Source organism: Nuphar pumila, chromosome 4 (genome assembly GCF_984573655.1).
Source record: "Nuphar pumila chromosome 4, dmNupPumi1.hap1.1, whole genome shotgun sequence".
NCBI lineage: Eukaryota > Viridiplantae > Streptophyta > Magnoliopsida > Nymphaeales > Nymphaeaceae > Nuphar > Nuphar pumila.
Window position 1 is genome coordinate 139,929,735 of NC_143252.1, and position 23,013 is coordinate 139,952,747.

The 23,013-nt window shown below is 39.8% G+C and overlaps 1 protein-coding gene across 1 annotated transcript; it reads left to right on the top strand.

The window, feature by feature from the left end:
• Positions 1 to 3,444: 3,444 nt before the first annotated feature.
• On the top strand, positions 3,445 to 19,147 carry LOC149841317 (ubiquinol oxidase 2, mitochondrial-like). The gene is made up of 4 exons (XM_090004752.1): positions 3,445 to 3,934; positions 4,048 to 4,176; positions 7,282 to 7,770; positions 18,931 to 19,147. Exons 1-4 carry the CDS (start codon positions 3,587 to 3,589, stop codon positions 18,988 to 18,990), a joined length of 1,026 nt encoding a protein of 341 aa, XP_089860878.1. The 5' UTR covers positions 3,445 to 3,586; the 3' UTR covers positions 18,991 to 19,147.
• The last annotated feature ends 3,866 nt before the right edge of the window (positions 19,148 to 23,013 follow it).

Below are 23,013 nucleotides of genomic sequence, written 5' to 3' on the forward strand. Positions count from 1 at the left end.
TACCCTCCACTATGCGTGTTTATATATCAAGACATTGTTTTTGATGAAAATGTTTTCCCTTATCATAAACTTGGCCTCCTCTTCTTTACCAACCAACACAGAAGTGAGATCATCAGTCTGAAATAATGGTTCACTTAGACTAAATCCAACTTGATTGAGTCTAATGACCCACAGGATCCAAGAAACGTCACATATGAGTCATCTCATGACACGACTATGCAACGTGAACCCACTCACAACGACTTGGTCAGTGCTGCTTCTAAAGGTTCACAGTCTTGTGATCCTTCTTCTGCCAACGTTAGCCAGTCTGCTATCATTAGGGATAGTGTTGAAGGTACCACTGACAGTTCTTCTTCTAGAATCCATCATATGGTCACTCGTATAAGGGACAACATAGTAAAGCCTAATCCAAAATATTTTATTTCTCTTTCTATGCCGCTTGAACCAAAGAGTCTCAAGGTTGCTCTTGCCCACAAAGGGTGGCATGATGCTATGCACAAAGAGATGCATGCTCTTCATATCAATGACATGTGGGAACTTGTGCCCAAGGAGCCTGGCATGCATATCATTCGGTGTAAATGGGTTTATAAAACCAAACTCAAAAGTGACGGCTCTGTTGAACTGCTAAAAACTCATTTTGTTGCTAAGAGATTTGATCAAATCCTGGGTATTGACTTTTTGAAATCCTTCTCTCTCGTAATCAAGACTGCCACCATTCGTATTGTCCTCTCCCTTGCCTTGGCCTACAACAGTAATATTCGTCAATTGGATGTCAAGAATGCATTCTTACATGGTCGTTTGAATGAAACTGTGTTCCGTAAACAACCTCCAGGATTTTAAGACCCTCAAAGGTCGGATTTTGTTTGCAAACTGAAGAAAGCCTTGTATGAACTCAAGCAGACTCCTCGGGCATAGTTTGATTGGTTTAGAACATTTCTTATCTCTCTTGGTTTCTTCTCTAACATTGTTGATCTATTTTTATTTATATGTAAAAATGGATCTATGATAATTATTGTTCTACTCTATGTTGATATTACTCTGACTGACAATGATCCTTTGTTTCTTAGACAATTTATCCACATTGTCAGTAAAGAGTTTGCTATGAAAGATCTCAGATTCTTGCATTATTTTTTGGGCATTGAAGTTCACAGGTACTCCGGGAGCTTAATCCTGAATCAAAAGCACTATGCCTATGAACTTCTTGATAAGGCTCAAATGGTTCGTACCAAGCTTGTCTCTACACCCATGGTGACCTATGCTACTAGCACTACAGATAGTGATTTGCCTTTTCGGGATGCTACATTTTATCACAGTCTGGTTGGCGGTCTCCAATACCTCACTATGACTCGACCTGATCTCTCATTCAGTGTTTATTTTGTCAGTCAGTTCATGCAGAATCCAACCAATACTCATTTCCAAATGGTAAAACACATTCTTCATTTTGTTCACGACACTATTGATCATGAGATTTGACTGCTTTTCAATACATCTTTGTCCTTGTATGCCTTCTCAGATGTCGATTGGGCTGGATGTCCCATTAACCAACGCTCTACCTCTAGCTTTTTCACATTCTTTGGGAACAATTGCATTTCTTGGAGTATCAAAAAGCAACCTACTATTGCCAGATCCAGTTCAAAGGCCGAATACTTCTCGTTGGCATCCACTACTGCTGAACTTATGTAGCTCACATTTCTGCTACATGACTTGGGAGTCTTCCTTCAACACCCCCCTCTCATTTTTTATGACAATATTTTGGCACTTCAGACTGCCATAAACCCACGTTGCATTCCTACATGAAACATGTTGAAATCGACTATCATTTTGTTTGGGACAAAGTTGCCCTGAGAAATCTCATCACTCGTTATGTGCCATCATCCAAACAACTTGCTGACATTTTTACTAAGCCCTTACTGCACACTCATTTCCTTGATCTTCGAGTCAAACTGGGTCTCTCCGCTCCGCCCGCCACTAGTTTGAGGGGGACTGTTAACAATAGAGATCGTGAAGATCACGATAAGCTTGAGTGTGCTAATGAAACTCAGACTCTATCGAACAGTTAATTACCATGAAGATGACGATAAGATTGAGCAAGAAACTCAAACTCTACCAGGCAGTTACCATGAAGATCACGATAAGATTGGAACTCGAACTCTACCAAGCGGTTACCATGAAGATCACAATAAGATTGGAACTCTAACTCTAACTCTAACTCTAATGATAGAACCAAATGTGACGCCAATACAATAGAGTCTAAGATTATCGATAATACCAAGATTATCGATAATCTCAATCATACAAAAGAAGAAGACATGTGTGAGGCCAATATTTTAGAGACCAAGACTATCGATAATATCAGAGAAAAGGCTAATTAGGTTAGATGTGAAGAAGATTAAGATAATATTATCAAATGTAAAAAAGAGAAGAATCTAAAAGATAAACTAAGATTAGTCAATAACCATATAATATCTTTAAATAGTGGAAAACCCCACACGTGAATCGTTGAGTAAAGTATTATGGACGTAAGTGATAGTTCACTTAACCACATTAAATTTGGGTGTGCATCTTTTCTTTTAGCTCTTTGCTGACTGTCGGTGCCATTAATGGTCGCTCAGGGTGGCGGAAGGAGTTGTGAACCATGTTGAACTTTAAAAAAGGTGAGGGAGCAGTGCCATCATTTCTACTTGGACTCGGATGCTGTTGGAGTTGTTGCTCCAAGGCAAAAAGATAACCGGGTCAAACCTCTATCAAAGGTGAGGCGTCAGGAGCACAAAAAAAAAGAAACCACAGCAGCCAATAACAAGTTTAATTTTATTTTAAGTTGTCTTAACGTGTTGGATGGGCAGCCTAACGATAAGCCCAAGCCCAACCCAAGAAAGATCAGGTACGATGCGAATTGCACAACTTTAGTGTGCCGCTGCACTTGATCATCCACCATCAGGCCCAACATTCCGCCCGATCTCAATTCATTAAAAATAAGCTGCCTTTAGGCTTGGTAACTAATGGTTGCGCATAAAAAATCCAGACCCAACCCAACCGAACCCAAAATGGCTAGGCTAGGATTGGCTCATCTGGCCGCCCTACCCGCTGTTCATACGTAGCTATTATTGGGCACTCTACCATATCTTAGATGGCCACCACGTGTAATACAGTAATTTCAATAATAATCTTAGCAGCATCAGATAGTAAGGCTTGACGTTTGGGTTTTTCACCGAGTTAAAGCAAGAAGCGCGTCAAATTCAAGGCATTTTTTTTTTTGATTTATAACCTGAAGAAACAGCACTCGGTGTGAAGACCTGGTCGCGTTGGCCCAACCTACCATACCTTGGGTCATACCGGCTGCGTAAAACTCCGAAGGCCCCATTGAGGGCATTATTGTAATTGACAAAAAGTTTGGCACTCTTTTGAAATTTCATACAGTATAGCGTATGGCGAACTTTTCCCATTTACTGGGAAGGAATCGTCGATTCATCGTCCTCTGGTTCTGGCTTTTCTCTACCAAACCGCCTTCTGAATTTCCGACCCTACCTCTTTCACCGCTCAGAAAACCCTAGCTCGTTCATTTTCCTTGGAAAGAGATTCCTCGAAGATGAATTACAGGGTCACGAGCTCTCTGCTGTTTCAACTCCTCCACCATCGCCACAGTTCCGGCAGGTGCTTCTCCACCGCCTTCTCCTCTCCGGCGATATTCTGCCGCTCTACTACCATCGATCGCTGCTCTTTCATCGGCATCACAACATGGAGCCGCCCGATGAGCTCTGCTTTGCCGGAGCTAGAGAAGGAGGAGCCGGCGGAGGAGAAATCGATCGCCGAGCCCGCGAAGCGGGCGGCCCAAACGCTGCCGGAGACCGGTACGGTTATCTCGAGCTATTGGGGGATCATGCCGACGAAGATCACGAAGGAGGACGGAACAGTTTGGCCTTGGAATTGTTTTAAGGTTGATTTTTTTTTTATATAATCTTCTTTCCCTCCCTTTGCGTTCCCGTTTGTCCGAGGAATTTCTGGGAATTCTGATAATCTGTTTTTTGTTTTATATGATGTGATTTGTAGCCGTGGGATACGTATGCCGCCGATCTGTCGATCGATCTCTCGAAGCATCATGTGCCTAAGACGTTCTTGGACAAACTTGCCTATCGGACAGTCAAAATTCTTCGGATTCCGACCGATATCTTATTCCAGGTAGTTTTTTTATTCTTGGAATAAGTTGGAAATTAATTTTAATTATTCCCGTCAAGTTCGATCTCCATTCTTCAATCTTGTCTTCCTTGCTATAATATATATAAAAAACCTTGGCTACACTCGACTTATCGTACAGTGTAGCGGAAACCATTCGTTTTTTCACATTTTCTTGATTTTTTTGCGGATCAAGCATCTATATGGATTGCTTAAAAACATATTCAGGATCATCCGATTATTTTGTATAAGCAATTATTCTAATTACTTCGAAAAACAAAGTGCACTGAAATTTCTGGATTGAAAATTCTTCGTATTTTTCTTAAAAAAAAAAAAGACTACGTATTTTTAAATTCAAAATAAACAAGCCATGTTAAAACACATCAGTCGGTTCAGATGGATCAGATAAAGCTCTCAGGTTTTTCTAGAGGGCATGGTACAATCTAGTTTTGCCAATATTTCTCTGCTATATATTTCCCATCCGTTCCTGAGACAATGCAGAATTCGGGTGAACGGTAGAAAACAAAAATATTTTAAGGTCCTGTTTAGAAACTGCCAACTTTGGTTGCTGGTGCTGTGTATTCCCCACTTCTCACTCTAGCAAACTCTGACGCCTAATTTCCAAACACGGCTTAAGGGTCTGTTTGCCGCTCTTTCCTTTCCGCGGAAACAACATCGGGCCACCCCCCACGGGAACCCTTTCTTCTGAAAATTGGGGGTCCCCTGTATTTCAGGCTCCTTTTCCAGGGAAATGCACACCCGTCGATGCCTTTCTGCTGAAAGGCTCCACTTTCCGTGACAAACAAACGGACCCTAAAGGTAGACGGAGAAAACGAAAAAATGTCTCGACTGTGATGAGATCGTGATTTAGATAACAAGGAAAAACACCCAAAAGTCATGTTCTCTTTGCGTATTCGCGGACTCATTCTGTAGCAGGGGTATTTTCAGAATTAACTAGAAAGAAAGGGCAGTTTTAGGGAAAGGTACGGATATGCTTTACAGGTGGGTAGGTTTATTGTTGTCCATCTCGTTTCTTGAGTGAAAGGAAGAGAGGAGGGGGAATGGTCCTTCCCGCGAGTTGCCTGCTTCTGTACAGTGAGAGAGCGTTTGATTCAAGCGTTGTGGGTCCGTGGAACATTCAGGACAAAAAAATTTTGTACAAACATTAAAGACGGGACATTTTTTAAAATACAAAAAAAATAGAAAGAAAACCTTTATCCAGGACAAACTGGACAGTGTATCCTGAACCGGACCACTGTCCTGTCTGTCCTGAGTAAGATGTTCTGTACAAACCTGAACAGGGAGTCAAACGAGCGGGAGGGTTTAGGTGACTTTTCAATTAAGTGCTCAACTTTTACCGATATTCGAGGAACTGATGTTTTTGACAATTAAAGTATCCCAAGTACTAGTTTTCGTACTTGCTGTACTAGTTTTCGTATTGGTGTACTAGTTTTCGTACTTGATGTACTAGTTAATTTTTTTGAACAAACATTGAAGATGGGACATTTTTTAAAATACAAAAAAAATAGAAAGAAAACCTCTATCCAGGACAAACTGGACAGTGTATCCTGAACCGGACCACTGTCCTGTCTGTCCTGGGTAAGATGTTCTGTACAAACCTGAACAGGATGTCAAACGAAACCGGAGGGTTTAGGTGACTTTTCAATTAAGTGCTCAACTTTTACCTATATTCGAAGAACTGATGTTTTTGAAAATTAAAGTATCCCAAGTACTAGTTTTCTTACTTGGTGTACTAGCTTTCGTATTGGTGAAGTAGTTTTCGTACTTGATGTAGTAGTTTTCGCACTTGATTTGAACTAATGTTATGAAAACAAGAGCGTTTAATAAATTTTACCATAGAAGTGGCGGATATGTTAAATTAGCGAGAAAGATGGGATCTATTCGGAAATTTCCCCACGGCTTTAACGAGTTACGAGGGACAGAGAGCGACAGGAAACAACTTCGAGGTCGATGTGTTAGGAAATGACGAAAATGCCTTCGTACAGCCCTCCTTTGCAAAGCGACGAAAATGCCACGTTACATGCCTTGCTTACCTGATTGATGGACCAAAAAAAAAAAAGAGATCTTTTTGGGTGGGAAAACGATTGTCTGTCCCTGATTTTGCAAATTGGTTCCTCAACGTCTTCCTGATTTCCAACTTTAGGAATTCATTAATTCAATGGCATAAGAATTTTCAACTTCCATGGGATTCCTGGTGAAAGTATCTAACCAAACGGGACAAGCTGGTTAATGTCCGTTTGTTTTCCCTCAATTCAATAAGTCAAGGTCATGTGTGACGTTTCTAGGAAGGCCACCAAGTCATTTCCAAAACATAATTAGAAAACGAATCAGCATGTTTGGCAGAGCCAACCCTCTTTGCTAGGACACGCCTTAGGGATTGATTACATGTGCTACAACCAAGTCATTTGAGTAAAAACTCATGATTTTTTGAGAGAAAAGGCATTCATGGGTAGATACTGATGCATACCATGAACATGGGCGCTTGCATCAACGTATATCTTGGATTCTTGAACATTTTCTCCATAGCTACATAATTAATCTCGAACACTAAAAATATGGGTTGTTTCATCAATCTGATGGTTTAATCAACAAAATTTCATTCAACGCCTCTGCTTATAGTAAGTTCTTGAAAACCTAAGCATATGATGTAAATCCATTGCCCGATTTACGAGAAAATCTATCAAATTACCAGCTACTACTACATAAACTACGAATATCTAGTTTTATCTAAGAAAATAAGAAAAATAAAAATTAACGAGAAAATCAGTAACAAGAAATTATCTCATATCAATCTCAACTCTTAGATAACAATAAGATTTCTCATCTTTTTATAGATGAAAACTCTCAATTACAATCAAAACAAACTACTTAACTGATATACTCTAATTAAGGTAAGTTCCTATAACTTTCTAATTATATACGAGTCCATCACTTTGAACCTAATATGCAAATACAAACTAAAAATATAAAATGAATTCAAATAGACCCTTATGAACCCCGGGTCTTCCTCCACTCCTGCATCAACATGCAAAAAGTATTTTGTTGTGTGTGTGTGTGTTTGATATCATTTTTTGGGTAATCATGGTGCAGAGGCGATATGGTTGCCGGGCCATGATGCTCGAAACGGTTGCAGCTGTTCCGGGCATGGTGGGCGGCATGCTTCTGCACTTGAAGTCACTGCGGAGGTTTGAGCACAGCGGCGGATGGATAAAGGCATTGCTCGAAGAAGCCGAGAACGAGAGGATGCACCTCATGACGATGGTGGAGATCGTGAAGCCGAAATGGTACGAACGACTCCTGGTTCTAGCGGTTCAGGGCGTCTTCTTCAATGCGTATTTCGTGATCTACCTACTTTCTCCGAAGCTTGCACACAGAGTTGTGGGGTACCTCGAGGAGGAAGCCATACATTCTTACACAGAGTTCTTGAAGGAGATAGACAGCCGGGCCATCCCTAATATTCCAGCACCTGCTATTGCTATAGACTATTGGAGGCTGCCGAAAGATGCCACTCTCAAGGATGTTGTGCTCGTGATCAGAGCAGATGAAGCGCACCATCGTGATGTCAACCACTTTGCTTCTGTGAGTGTCTTGATCTTCTCTTACCTTATTTCTCCTTTTCGCTGAGTTATCTCGAATTGTGATCAGTTGCAATCACATTGCGCAAATGCATTGTGTTGCTGCATCTGATCACCCTCCATCTGCTGTTGGGCCCCACTCTGACATGCTGTACAACAGCAGATGGAAGGTGATGAGGTGCACAATGCATTTGTGCAATGTGATTGCACCCCATCCTGCCTCGTTATCTCAAGCGGGCCTCCATGTTCCCAATCATAAGTTGTGCTTTTTAAGTTGCATGAAATCCTCCATCCCCTTTCAGGTCAGAGCATGGCCGTTCATCCATGCTATGAATGGCATCCCAGCTACCATGGATGGGATCTGTGTCTTCTAGATTGGTTCCACGAGTTTTTTCAGAGCGGTTGGTAAGTCTTTGGGCCTAGGCTTTTTTGTTGACTGAGTCACAGGGGTCCTCTCCCTGTGACCCCGCCTATTTGGCTGCTCCAGGGTACAGGCCCTGCAGTTGCCCTTTGTTCCAGTTTCTAAAGGATACAGGATCTAAAACCAGTTCACAGAACGTATTTGGGATGTCGTTAATCACATGGTGTCAGTCTATCAGATTACCGTCAGAGCACGCTCTGAGCTGATACGCACACAAAAAAAAAACAATAGCTTCCCTGGTTCTTTAATTATGAATAGATAAAAAACCATTTGTGGATCAACGTAATAGGTTTTTTATGAAAGGCAAGCTGGGCCATGGGGCTAGGCCGACCTCACCAGTTATTATATATACAACGTACCACTGGGATTTGAACCTGTAAAATCCCTCCACAAGGAGACGTGTACTGACAGCTCCTACCAAGTAGGAACCATGTGGACCCCGTTGGTTAATAGTTTTTGTATTCCATCAACTGAACATGCTCCATGAGTTTGGGTTGCCCATTGCTGAATTCTTTGTTACACCTTTTTTTTTTTTTTTGAGTGTGTGAAGTTTAGTAACACTACAATATATTTGATTAAAAATTAGAGATTAACCAAGGTGTACCTTGCTCCTTTTTTTTTTTGAAAGGCAAGCTGGGGTTAGGCAGATCTGCACGAGGTTTCATTAATCTATAATTCAGTACATGTTTATATATGCAGTCCCTCCATGGGGACCGGTCCTGAGGATGGGCCTCTCTCCGCTTATCCTTTGCATGATGGACTCATGCATTATTACCCACAAAGTTTTGGGTCGAGGCATTCCTCATGGCAGTTTGGTTAATTAATCGTTTGTCCAGCTCGATATTGAAAATGGCATCGCCATATGAGACTTTTTTGTAAGAAGTTTGCATATGATTATCTTCATATTTTTGGATCAAGCTGTTACCCTCATTTACGAGATTGTGCTAAGAACAAGCTATCTCCAAGGTCGCTACCAGGCATTTTTTTGGGATATAGTGATAACTATAAAGGGTATCGTTGTTTGCATATTGAAACCGACTGAATTTACATTAGCCGACATGTTATTTTTGATGAAAATTGTTTACCTTTTAAAGACAAGCAATGTGACGCTCAAAATATCTCTCATTGGCAGCAAGTTGATCAACATATAAGGGATCAAGTCGATCATCGAAATAACAACAACATTGTTGAGTCCATACATGCTACTATAAAGCAATCAGCTATCACACAGCAGCACCTTGAAAATCAGGTAGGTTCAGCCATCGATCATTCCATTGGTCACTATCATGATGAGCTTGATTAACCTTCAACCTTGACCGAACAACCTAGTTCCCTGCCCATTCAAGTCCAACCTTCTCACCTGATCTCCAATCATGATCATGGTAACATCTCCTCCACTAACACTCACAACATGTTGACCTGAGACAAAGTTGGTATTGTCAAACCAAACCCAAAATATTTTTTAGCTGAGTTGAATGTTTCCCTTGAACTAAAATTTGTCAAGTCTGCCCTAGCTCACCCTGGGTGGTTGAAGGCCATGCAATAAGCGATACTTGCTCTCTCACAAACAAACACTTGGGACCTTGTACCTAGAAGTCCATATATGAACATGGTTGGCTGCAAGGAGGTGTTTAAAACTAAGCTTCATGTTGATGGTTCCTTGGATCGATTTAAAGCCCACTTAGTTGCTAATGGTTTCATCCAATTGTTTGAAGTCGATTTTATCGATAGTTTTTCTCCTGTCATTAAACCCACCATCATTCGCATTATATTGTCCGTTGTTTTAGCTTATTCTTGGTCTATTCTCCAACTAGATATCAAAAATGTCTTTCTCCATGGCTCTCTTGATTAACTCGTATTCATAGACAAACCACCCGAATTCCAAGACCCTTCCAAACCCTCACATGTGTTCAAGCTTCATCGTGCTCTATATGGTCAGTGCCAGTCATCTCGCACATGGTTTTATAGATTCAACACCCTCTTATAGGTAATGAGGTTCTTCTGTAGGGTTGTCGACTCTTCTCTTTTCATATGCTGACATACTCGATGAAGCATCTTTTTGTTATTATACATCGATGATATTATTATTATTGGGAGTAGCCAAGTATTCTTAACCGATGTTATTCAGCAGTTAAGTAAAGAATTTTCCATGAAAGATCGTGGAGATCTTAATCATTTCTTCGGAATACAAGTCAAGCGCTTTGATCAAGGTATCTTTCTTGACCAGACTCGATATGCATATGACATTCTCGAAAAAACTCAGATGAAGGATTGCCAGCCCATCTTCACCCCTATGATTGGTAGAATAAACCCACCACTTGACTCCCCTCCTTTTGAAGATGTTCGCTATTACCAGAGTCTCATTGGAAGCCTCCAATATCTCACTTTTACTCGACTCGATTTATCCTATAGTGTTAATTTCATTTGTCAATATATGCATACTCCTACGGTATTTCATTTTCAACTAGTCAAGAGGATCCTTTGTTATATCAAAGGCACCATCCACTTTGGCATATGCTTACTTGCTCGCAACCCCCTTGTTCTTTATGGTTTTTCTGATGCTGACGGGACTGGGTGCCCTCTCACACATCAGTCGACTTTTGGGTTTTGTGTCTATCTTGGCGGTAACTGCATTTCTTGGAGCACAAAGAAGCAGCCTACGATTGCCTGCTCCAGCACTGAAGTAGAATATCGATCTCTCATCTTCGCCACTGCTGAAATTACTTGGATTACCTTCATCCTTCGTGATCTCAACCTCTTTATCAGTTAGGCTCATACCATCTTTTGTGATAATCTCTCTGCTTTATATATGACTATTAATCTGGTGTTTTATAATCGCTTTAAGCATATTGAAATTGATTACCATTTCGTGTGTGAGAAGGTGGCTTAACGTCAACTCATTACTGCTTTCATTCTCTCTCATCTTCAAGTCGTTGATATTCTTACGAAGCCAGCCTTCCAATCGCTTCGACCCAAACTTGGCTTGTGGACCCACTTGAACCCACCGCCTAGTTTGAGGGGATATTACCCGATATAGTTCAATGCTAGCTCAGCTCATGCACCACCAGATACAACAAGACTCTACATTTGGATAGCTCTATGTGTATCCTTGGCATGATGGACTCACAGACTCAACAAAATCGTTGTCTGACTCACTCTCTCAAGAATACCATGATCTGTCAAGATAAGAGCAAAATCAAGAAAGGAATATCGTTAAATGAGAAACCTCATCTAGATGAAAATGTAAACAACCAAGACTTATTTAATTGTAACCAATGTGAGTTAACATAATCAAGGAAGATTATCTCACCGTGGACATAGGCTTTATTGCCGAACCACGTAAACGATGTATCACTCTCTTTGCTTTTTCTTTTCCTGCCATATCTCGATGCTATTCTTTCCATTCTCAAGGAGTTCAATACTCGTTTAGGTGCTTCCAGGACTTGTGCATCCCCCCTATGGCCAGTTTTGCTAATTGCTTCACTATTGTATTAGTGTGACATTTAACTTGTTGTACACAAAAATATTCAAAGCCATACAAAACTGGAATTAGATCCACGGAAAATTAGGGGGGCTGGAATTTTCTGTTAAGAACCTATTTCGTTTTGGCTACCAGATCTATCCTCCCACTTTTCAAAGCCACTCGTGAGCTGGGCACCACAAGATTGAGAATACAATTCCACCCACACCACTCTTTATCTACTTGTTTGCCGTTCACAGTGAAACAATCGGCCTCGATGAAATGTCCCAAGTGCTCCCGAATCGTGAAACCAAAGTGGCAGACCGTGTGGAACAGTCTACAAAATCTAATCTAGGCCCACCGACACCCCATCCCCCTAGCAATCCATATTAAGATCTTCATTAGATGGGGGAGGGGATGGGGAAGCATCTACTGGGGACCTTGCTGCATGATCCTCTGTTGTCACTTGGGTGTTCTTGGTTGCAAAAACATTCATCTTCATATGTGCAGTTTTCTCATGCGCCATCATGGAGGTGCTATTCAGACATCTATTGATATCATACTAAATATGGTTTTGCGGTTTGAAGAAAATGTTTGAGAAGAAAGTCTTACGCAGTTTAGAAAATAGAATTCTATTTTTCTCTGAATACATACTCAAATATACAAGACACACACACACACACACACACACACACATATATATATATATATATATATATATATATATATATATATATATATATATATATATATATATATATATATATATATATATATATATATATATATATATATATATATATACAAAAATGTCTTGTGTATCTCCACTAAATTAGCTGGATATAACGATAAGGTTATCGTTATCCCAGTGCTTATCATTATCCCAATCACGATATAAATTATCATGATCTGTTGATCCGCTAGATTCTCGTTCTATCATGCTCCCCCTCAAGTTGGAGCATGGGGATTGATAACACCCAACTTGCTCTTGATTTGAAGAAACTGATCTTGTCCCAATTGGTAAACATATATGTGCAGTGTAAGTTTGTCGAAACAAATTGATCGAGTTCTGATTTAGCCGTTTTGAATTTTTTCTCTTATAACATGACAACCGATCTCTATATGTTTAGTATGTTCATGGAACACCGGATTTGCCACAATATGCAATGTTGCCTGGTTGTCATAGAACATCAACATAGGCTGGGGATGCATGATTCCTAAGTCTGTCAATAAATATTTTAACTATGTTAATTCACAAGTTGCAAGTGCCATCGATTTGTACTCTGCTTCAGCTGACGATCTTGATATTGTTGTCTGCTTCTTTGTTTTCCAAGATATTGGACTCTTTTCCAACATGGTGCAATAACCTAAGGTAGATCTTCAAGTTTTTGAATATGATGCCCAATCTGAATCATGGTAGACAGACATTTGAAGTTTGCTATTAGATAACAACAATATGCCCTGACCTGGCATGGACTTAAGATATCGCAAGAGCCTCTGTGCAGCATCAAGATGTAGCCTCTTTGGTGTATGCATAAATTGGCTTAAAATATTAACACAATAGACTATGTCGGGCCTTGTAATTGTAATTAAGGTATATCAATCGACCTAGTAGTCTTCGATAATAAGTTGGATCATTCAATGGTTCTCCTTCCATTGAATTAAGTTTTCTGTATTGTTCCATGAGAAAATCTAATAGATTTGCCCCCAAGTACCTGTGATCTCTAATGATGTCCAATGCATATTTATGTTGTGATAAGAAAATGCCCTTACTGGATCTTGCGACTTTGATTCCCAAGAAATATTTGAGTACTCCTAAATCCTTGATGTGAAAAGCATTATTCAGAAGTACATTTAGTTGACTGATTATTGAAATGTCATCTCCAATAATAATGATATCATCAACATGTACGAAAACAAATATGCATCCATGCTTTGTGAAGCAAGAAAACAATGAATAATTCACCCTAAACTGAGTGAAGCCAATCCATTTAAGAAAGCTTAAAAATTTTGCAAACCAATTTTGAGATGACTGTTTGAGTCCGTAGATGAATTTGTTGAGCCGACAAACTCGTTGCTCCCTCTGTTGGTGAAAACAAGGAGGTAGTGTCATATAGATTTCTTCATCAAGATCACCGTGTAAAAATGCATTGTTGACATCAAATTGATAGAGGTCCCAATGTTTGACGGCGGCTACAACTAAGAGGCACTGAACAGTGACGAGCTTAGCTACGAGAGAAAATATTTTGTGATAGTCAAAACCTTCAACCTGTGTATAACCTTTCACAACAAGGCATGATGTTTAATGCTCAACGAACCCATCTGATTTGTATTTCACTTTGTAGACCCATTTGCAACCGATGGATCATTTACTTAGTGGAAGGTGTGTAACCGTCCATGTATGGTTGTCTTCAAGTGCGTCGATTTTGACCCTCATGGCTTCCCTCCAATGATCACACCCTATGGCTTGGGCAAAGGTTTGGGGTTCAGGGTTTTTGGTAAGGGCGACTTGGAAGGCACGGTGAGATAGAGAAAAATTATCATAAGTAAAGTAATGAGAACAAGGACACTTTGTACCTTTCTGGTGAGCACTCAAAGCGTCTGATTGGGGCAAGCAAAATACAACGTAGCATTTATAATTTTGAAGATGAGCAGGTGGAGCTCTTGTCCTGAAGGAACGCTGAACAGGGATAGAGGATCCGAGAAGTGTCAAAGGAGGACTCAAAGTAGTTGGAGGGATAGACATAGGTGGTGATGGACTTGGGCAAATTTGGAAAATCGGTATGTTGTCCTGAGTATCAATTGTTTGGATTGAATGTGAGACATCTAATGGAAAATCAAAAGAGGAGATGGGTAAGATAACATCTCCAGAGTTAGATGGCGCACATAAAGCAGATTGGAATGAAAAAACGTGTTCATAAAAAATCATGTCTCTGCTTGTGAAAATGGCGTGAGACTCAAGATCATATAAACGGTAAGCAGCTTAACCATATGGATATTCAAGGAAGATGTATTTTCTCGCTCTACTACCAAATTTGTGGGAGTGATGAATATTGTGAGCATAACACAAGCATCCGAAAACTTTGAGGTGTTGGTAATTAAGACTTTTATGAAATAAAATGTCGTGTGGGGTTTTCCCATTAAGGGTTGTACTGGGAACATAATTTATGAGATATGCGATAGTCATAATGCATTCTCTTTAGAATTTTATAGGGAGATCGACTTAAAAGCGTAAGGCCCGAGCCATATTAAGAAGATCTCGGTGTTTGTGTTTTACCACTCTATTTTGTTGAGGGGTATATATACAATTGTGTTGATGAAGTATACTCTGATTTTGAAAAAATATTTGCATATCGGTTGAAAAAAATTCACTTCCATTATCACTTCTAACCTTTTGTATTTGAGTTTTAAATTGGGTTTTGATCATGAAAAAAATGTTTTGGATCAGAGAAAAGGTTTCGAATTTATAACGCATTAGGTATATCCAAATAGAGCGAAAGTAATCATCTACGATGATTAGAAAATAATGTGCACCAGATAGGGATGGAGTTTGATATCCTCCCCATAAATCAATATGGATGAGTTCAAAAGCTGATGTTGAATTAATGGCTTTGTTTGAAAAAGAAAGACGTGATTGTTTAGCCAAAGGACAAATTGAGCATGTTCCATTAAATTTTTAATAATTCAATTTATTAGAATTAACGAGATACTAAAAACAGAAACTTGAAATATGCCCAAGTCGATAATGCCAAAGATGAGCACAGTTGAAATTAAAAAGAGCGACTTCACTCTGGATTTCAATCATATAAAGTTCATTTTGCATCTTACCCACTCCAATCGTCTACTTCGAGCGACGGTTCTGAAAAGTACAAGAATCATTAGTGAAAACGACACCACATTGTAAATCTTTGGTCAACTTGCTAATAGATATCAAATTATACTTAAAACTAGGAATACATAAGACATCAATGAGAGATATTTGTGGATTTATGTTTGCACTGCCAATGTGAGTAACTGGGGCAGATAGTCTGGTGGATAATCCTATTGGTGGACAAATGATGGATTGTGGAGAATGTAGTAAATCCAGGCTAGAAGCTATGTGGTCAGTAGCCCCAATGTCTATTATCTAATATGAAGAGTGAGAGAGAAAATCTAGAGTTTTACCTGCTAAATTGGCTTGGGGTTTCGATTTACCTTGTGACATGACAGTTATGAGATGTTTATATTGTTCGGGTGTGATCTGTGGTAGGGTAACCTCCTCACTTGGCATGGTCGAATTCACCCTTGCACTTGTGTTACTTGAATTTGGGTAACCATGAAGTTGATAGCATTTAGCCTTGATGTGACCCAACTTACTGCAATGGTCACACTTGGGTCTTGAGTGATTTGGATTTGATCTTGGTTGAGAAAATCTTGAATTCACGCACTTGTCGTTCTTACGCTTAATAGTGGTAGCCAACATGTTGTTTTCATTTGATGACGGAGGAAGAACTCGCATCTCTCTCTGCCTCCCTGAATGATGAGGGCATATGCTTTCGAGATAGAAGGCATTGGTTCGATCAAGACGATCTGACTGCAGATAGAGCTATAACTATCATTGAGCCCCATAAAAAACTGCATAAGACGGTCTCGTTGTTGCATGTCTTGGATTGCTTTTATTGCTCCACAAGAGCAATTCAGATATGAGATGTATGAAGCAAACTCATCCCACATGTCTTTAAGCTTTGTATAATAAACGCCGATAGATGAATGTTGTTGTTTGTGATTGATTATATCAATTTGGATTTGATAAATGCATGGTGCATTTGATTGAGAGAATCGCTCGTGAAGCTCATTCCAAACATCAAATACAATGTCAAAATATATAACATTTGAAGACAGGTCCTTATGGATTGAGTTCAAGATCCATGAAAAAATCATGTCATTGCATCTTTGCCATTCCGCAAATGAGGTAGAGTGGATATCCAGTTTTGGAACTATTCCATCAATGAAACCGAGCTTGTTTTTGGCACTTAGGGCCATGCACATAGCCCGTTTCCATGTGGAATAATTTTTCTCAGTTAAAACTTGAGGTACCAGCACTGTACCTGGGTTGTCAGAGTGATGTAAAAAATATGGGCTAACAATAGACTCTATCGACGAATCTCCTTCGATGTTAGAGGATTTCGCGGTTTATGCAGCCATGGATATTGTGCTGAAGTCAGTTTAGATGGAAAGAAGATGCACGTAGATTAGGATGGACTGACTATGAATATGATCTGGATAGAAGCAACAGACCGATCCACCTGGACTACCTAACCGGACTGACACAGCGGGCTGGTTTCAAGGGATGTGAGCAGCCGGCCTGTAGTGAATTCGAGGTGGAACCCGATCTCAGAGCAACTACACACTCTGATCTACAGGCGGGGCACCCGGACGCCTATGGCGGAGCAGATCCAAGTTGTATCACAGCGTAAATTCGCTGTGTCGGCAAGATAAAAAAAATGTGTGCTGCTGGTTCGAGAACCACATGGCCCTACGAGCGACAAAAGTCTCGGTAGGATATCCGTCGCCCTCTGCTGTTTCGGAGAATCTAAGTTAATAGAGGAGAACAAGACTGAGCTAGGTCTCAATCTGCACAGGCACTAAAACAAAGTTGATCAGGATATCAGCTGCTTTGATACCATACTAAATATGGTTATGCAGTTTGAAGAAAACGTATGAAAAGAAAGGCTTATGCAGTTTGGAAAATAGAATTCTATTTTTCTCTGAATACATACTCAAATATATAGGACACACACACACACACATATATATATATATATATATATATATATATATATATATATATATATATATATATATATATATATATATATATATATATATATATATACAAAAACGTCTTGTGTATCTCCACTAAATTAGCTGGATATAACGGTAAGGTTATCATCATCCCAGTCACGATAGAAATTATCGCGATCTACTGATCTGCTAGAATCTCGTTCTAACATATCAGCATCCACTGTCAGTATGTGTTCAGAGTCTTCCTCGCCACAGGCCATTCCCCTTTGTGTGTAATGGTTCAGAAGTGATCCTCGCAGTGCATCATTATTAAGAAAAGACCGTCTTTGAGGATGAAAACGAGAGGCTCGACATAGAGGGCAATTGTGAAGTTAGTGAATCGAACATGAGGCAGTACTGCATCTGCTGATCTTGAAGGCCACCAGGGAATCCTGTAATCACTGTCCAACGCAAGGGTTCTACCATCTATTTGTAGAGGGTTCTGGTGATCCAAGGTACCTCTGCAAGTCTTGATAGGGCTGACCTCCTCCCTCCTCAAGTCCTCAGTCCCCAGCCACCTGTGCACAGGATCACATGGTAGGTGGGGATAATGAAGAAGGTTGCTGCGAGAGTTAATGCTGATGCTATTATCCATTATGGGGTCGGGTGGCGCAGAGGAATCGTTGTTCCCTGAAGATGGTGGAGGCCATCCAGTATCGAGCTTCCACTAGGCTCCCTCTTCTCTGTTTCCATCCGGGTCTCCAGTGCCTTTGAGCTTTTGCCCCTCTCTAAGTTCGGGATCACCTACCTCTGCACCGATCCATTCTTAGTAGGTACCTTGCTCGTCTTTGAGTCACTAGAATATGAGACCTACCATGTGAGACCCGGTGCTTTTGAGCTTTTGCCCCACTCTCTCTCTCTAACTTCGGGATCACCTACCTCTGCACCGATCCATTCTTAGTACCTTGCTCGTCTTTGAGTCACCAGAATATGAGAACTACCATGTGAGACCCGCGCGGTGCCTTTGAGCTTTTGCCTCTCTCCCTCTCTAAGTTCGGGATCACCTATCTCTGCACCGATCCATTCTTAGTAGGTCTTTGAGTCACTAGAATATGAGAACTACCATGTGAATCGTGATTTTCATGCATTTTTTGTTCTTTTCTCTTAAATCTCTAACCATATTAATGCGATCTACATGTTTGGTTTTATAAGGACCAGATCTTGAATCATCCAATTATGATGCATAAACAAGATTTGTTAAGGCTTTAAAATCAATAGCTCATAATCTTCACAAAATATTCATGCATCCAATAATAGTATTTTTCATAAAAGTACATGATCTAACAGTTTATTCCTGGCAAATTACTATGCTAAACACTTCTACATGGTTAGATTTGCAAAAAAAAAAGTATTGAAAATGTCCAATTCTCACAATAATTCTCCTATTTCTAGTTCTCATATTCTAGTGACTCCCTATTTTTTAGGCAATGGGATCTGACTAAAGCTTTTCTTTATGCCAGGACGTGCGTTTTCAAGGGAAGGAACTGAAAGATACTCCAGCTCCAATTGGGTACCATTGATTTCTCTGAATTTTGGTTTTCCCCGTTTGTTTGGTGGTAGCTATTTGAATGGCAACCAGAAAAGTACTATGAAACTTACAGCTTCATTGATACAAATTGAACATAAATGAATCTTGTGGATGCTTAAGTACACTTTGAGGTTTTATACCTTAGAATATCTTTATTAAGAAACAATGACAGTTTTAGTTGCTCTGCTTAATTGAAGCTTAAACATGTGCATGCAATATGATGAGATGAAGCCACCAGATCAAATCCTGCTGGACGGAGGTGTTTGTAGCTTTCAGTGGTGGGCCACGTAAGGCAGAGTGGTTGTGGGGTCCCACTCGGAGTTTTTCCTCGCTTCAGCGAGGGTTTTTTTGTCATAAAAAACATGTGCAAGCAATGTGATTGGGGTTTATAGTTTTGGTTGCTTTATTGGCGAGAGGCTGTAAAACATATGGGATGATTACATTGACTTGTACCATTGATCAAAACAAGAAATAACTAGGGAAGTCTGAAAACATGGGGAAAATGTCACCTTAGGTCCCGTTTGTTTCATTTCCAGGAGGTGGGAAAAAGCTGAGCTGACAGGAAATCTCAGACCTTTTCACACAAACAGCAACATGGAAAGATGGGAACAAGATGAACTGGCAACTTTTACCTTCCCACACTACTCTTCTTAACAGTTCAGTCCTCCCTCCCTCCCTCCCTCCCAACCACTAGGCTGGCAGCTGTGTAGGGCTCAAGCATTGAAAAGGTGCCCTTTTTCATTCCCACATTCCCACCTCAAGGGAATGAAACAAACAAGCCCTTAAGCATTATGGTGAAAAAGTGTTGAGCTGACATTTCTTATTCCCCATGGGTTAAACAAGCATCCAAGCATTAAGGTGAGAAAGTACCATGCTCACACAAGTGGGTCGCAATCTTTTTCCATTTATATGAAAAATCCTCCATACTTTCCTGTGGCCTCATACTGAGGAGTTTTTTAGAAACTTGTGTCCTTAATTTTCCATTAAAGAACTTTTTTTCCACGGGAATCACCATTGCCATATTTGATTTACGTGTAAGCTTTATTGGGCAACCCTCTCAACAACTAAGAGATCCGTTCGAGGAACACAGGGATTAGCTGAAATGGTGACCCTTCCTATTGGGAGGGTCATCATTTCAATTGAGATAATGAAATATCATTTCATCTTTTTATTCGGAACCTTAGGGGGTTCTCGAAAAAATATATCAAAAAAAATTATCCTAAGAGTCGAGCCTAACTTGTATCATTTCCCATCAAAGAACCTTCTCTTCCAAGGGAATAAAACAAAAGGGTGCCCCTAAGTTTTTGTTCTTTATTGGAGGTGCTCTTTAAAATTGTGCAATCTCAAGTTCCAACAGCCAATTAGAACTTAAGGCTAAGCTACAAACGGGTGGGATTCGGGCTAGATCTTTCTATATTCAAATCCAAATCTGGATCTAAATTGAAATCAGATAAGATGAGGTAAGGTTGAATCCGAATCCGAAACATATGTGGCAATTTTGTGTTAGAAAAAAAATAGAACAAAAACATGCTATTTACATGTCAAAAATGCAACCTGAACGAATTTTGATTAGGATCAATTCCAGTTTCAACTTAAAATACTGATCCGAATTGATCCAAATACAAAAATAATCTGATTGAACAGGTCCAGATCTTATCCGAATGCACATTCAGTTTTTACTTAAAATATCCAAATCTGAAAATAGCATGCTGAATTTGGATTGGATATCTGACCTGGTTGTTTGTAGCCCTACTTAAGGCCCTAGGTTTTCTCTCACTGAATCTACAGTATCATAAATCTCATTCTCGAATAGGAAATATATAAATTCTTGAGAAAAACATGTAATATTTTGAAATTTATGGTTTTTAAGAAGCGCTCGAGAAAATGTTGCCACATCTATATATATATATATATATATATATATATATATATATATATATATATATATATATATATATGATCTACATGGTTTACTTAGTACATATTGATATTTGAATTGCCCAAATCTGATTTTTGTATAGGAGGCAATTAAAAACTCAACCACTATGAACATGTCACATTTTGTTGATTTTAAAAATCAAATTTTGTATAAAAAATGCAATCCCATGGTTGATTTCTATCAAGTTAACCATGTTGAATCCATCTATGTGGTCAGTCAGATTTGATTGAAACAACTTTATCAATGTCATTCTTGGTATATATATGACAATAGGGATGACATAGTGGATGAGTGGAACTGAACTAGCTAGCCTTTACGGTCAATTAGTAGGGGAGCCACAACTGACTAAGGGCTTCACCTGCATCCAGCCATCCACCATCGTTGGGCCCTCTCAAAGTTACACTCATCCCCTATGTCATCTCCCATCTTCGTACCTCTCTTAAATCTTATGATGTAAGTTGTTTTGACCAAATCTGATGGATTCAGCATGGTTGGTTTAATAAGAATCAACTCTTGGGTCATATTCAAAAAAATATAAATTTTTAAATCACAAAATTTTGTGTTTTGTCAACTGTTGATTTTTTGAATTGCCAAAAATTCCTACACATAGGTCCAATTTCAGCGATTTCTTCACTAAATGAATGACATAGATCATATCTATGGAGTCCCATTTGATCAGAACAACTCGTATCAATGAAATGACAAGGAGGGATATGAAGACAGGGATGACATAGGGGATGAATTTGCTAAGGAGGGTGGATCAAGTCATTGTTCTGATGCTGTTTATCCATGCGGCATTCCAAACACCTTCAACGGACTATTTACCTCTTAGATGGGTTCCACAAATTTTTTTTTTTATCAAATCCATTGATGCTCACAGAAAATCTGGGTTTCCACAAAAAACACATCAACAGGAGTGTGTTTTCACGGAGCCAACAATGCCAAAACAAACATGGCATCGTGGAAACGTCTCGATGGGTGTGCCATTTTACACACTGGACCCCGCTTTTCCACAGAAACGGTTCTGGTGAGGGGGAGGTCCGATTCGGTTTACTGGGCAAAGGAATCCACAGAAGGGGTGCTGCGGCACCCTATTCTGTGACATGCAAACATCCCCTAAATGAACGGCATCTAACACATATCATGTCAGGTTGAAACAAAGTTAAACCACTGGTTTTTGGGATGTTGTCCATTACATGGACTTGGGAATGTAAATGGTTCGGATTCGGGTCTAATGTGGCCAATACTATATTTGACTAATCCAACATTGGCTAATTTTAGTCGGATTTGGATGGAAAAAAAGTAATACTGAATCTAATTGATTGCTTGTGATTGGATTTAGGTGTCTACCAGAATCAAATATCCATCGGGTTAGGTTAAGAAATCCTAAACTGAATCCGAATCAGATTCTGTTTCTTTTACCGAACCCAACTAATTGGGGGTCGGATATCGGATACCACAGACCTGTTCACATCCCTACCCTGTTTGGTACTCTAAGAATGACAAAAACTGCTGCAAATACTGGCACTTCCGAGTCGGATCAGGGTCCTGCTTAGGTTCGACCCGTTGACAAGCCAAATTTATAATAATCAAAATCTAAAAAAAACAACGAGAGGACATTTAGGTATTTTTACAAAAATTCGGAACAATTTCGTAATTTCCAGCTCAACAAACTAACCGACCTAACCTGATGTCCACCCACTATAAATACGAGATTTCCCGCTCTTTTTCCCTTTCGATTCCCTCTCTCCCTCTCCCTCGTTCCCTCGTTCCCCTCTCTTCTCCCTTTCTCTTCTCTCCCTCTCCCTCTCTATTCTTTCCTCCGTCCCCTTGGAAATTTTTGGGGCATAAGGCTCTGAGCTTGCATTCTCCATTAAAGATGCAGAAACTAAGTTCTTCAGGCATAAAGGCTCTGGATCAACTCAGGTCCCCTCAGTGGAACTCCGAGAAGCTTCCAGATTTCCTCGAAGCCATCTTTAGATGCCGTCAGTGGAAGAAGTTTCGTAAATCTTAAGCTTACTGCAGGCAATTTCATCAACACTGGTTTCCTTTCGTTTCTTGGAATGAAATTGAGGT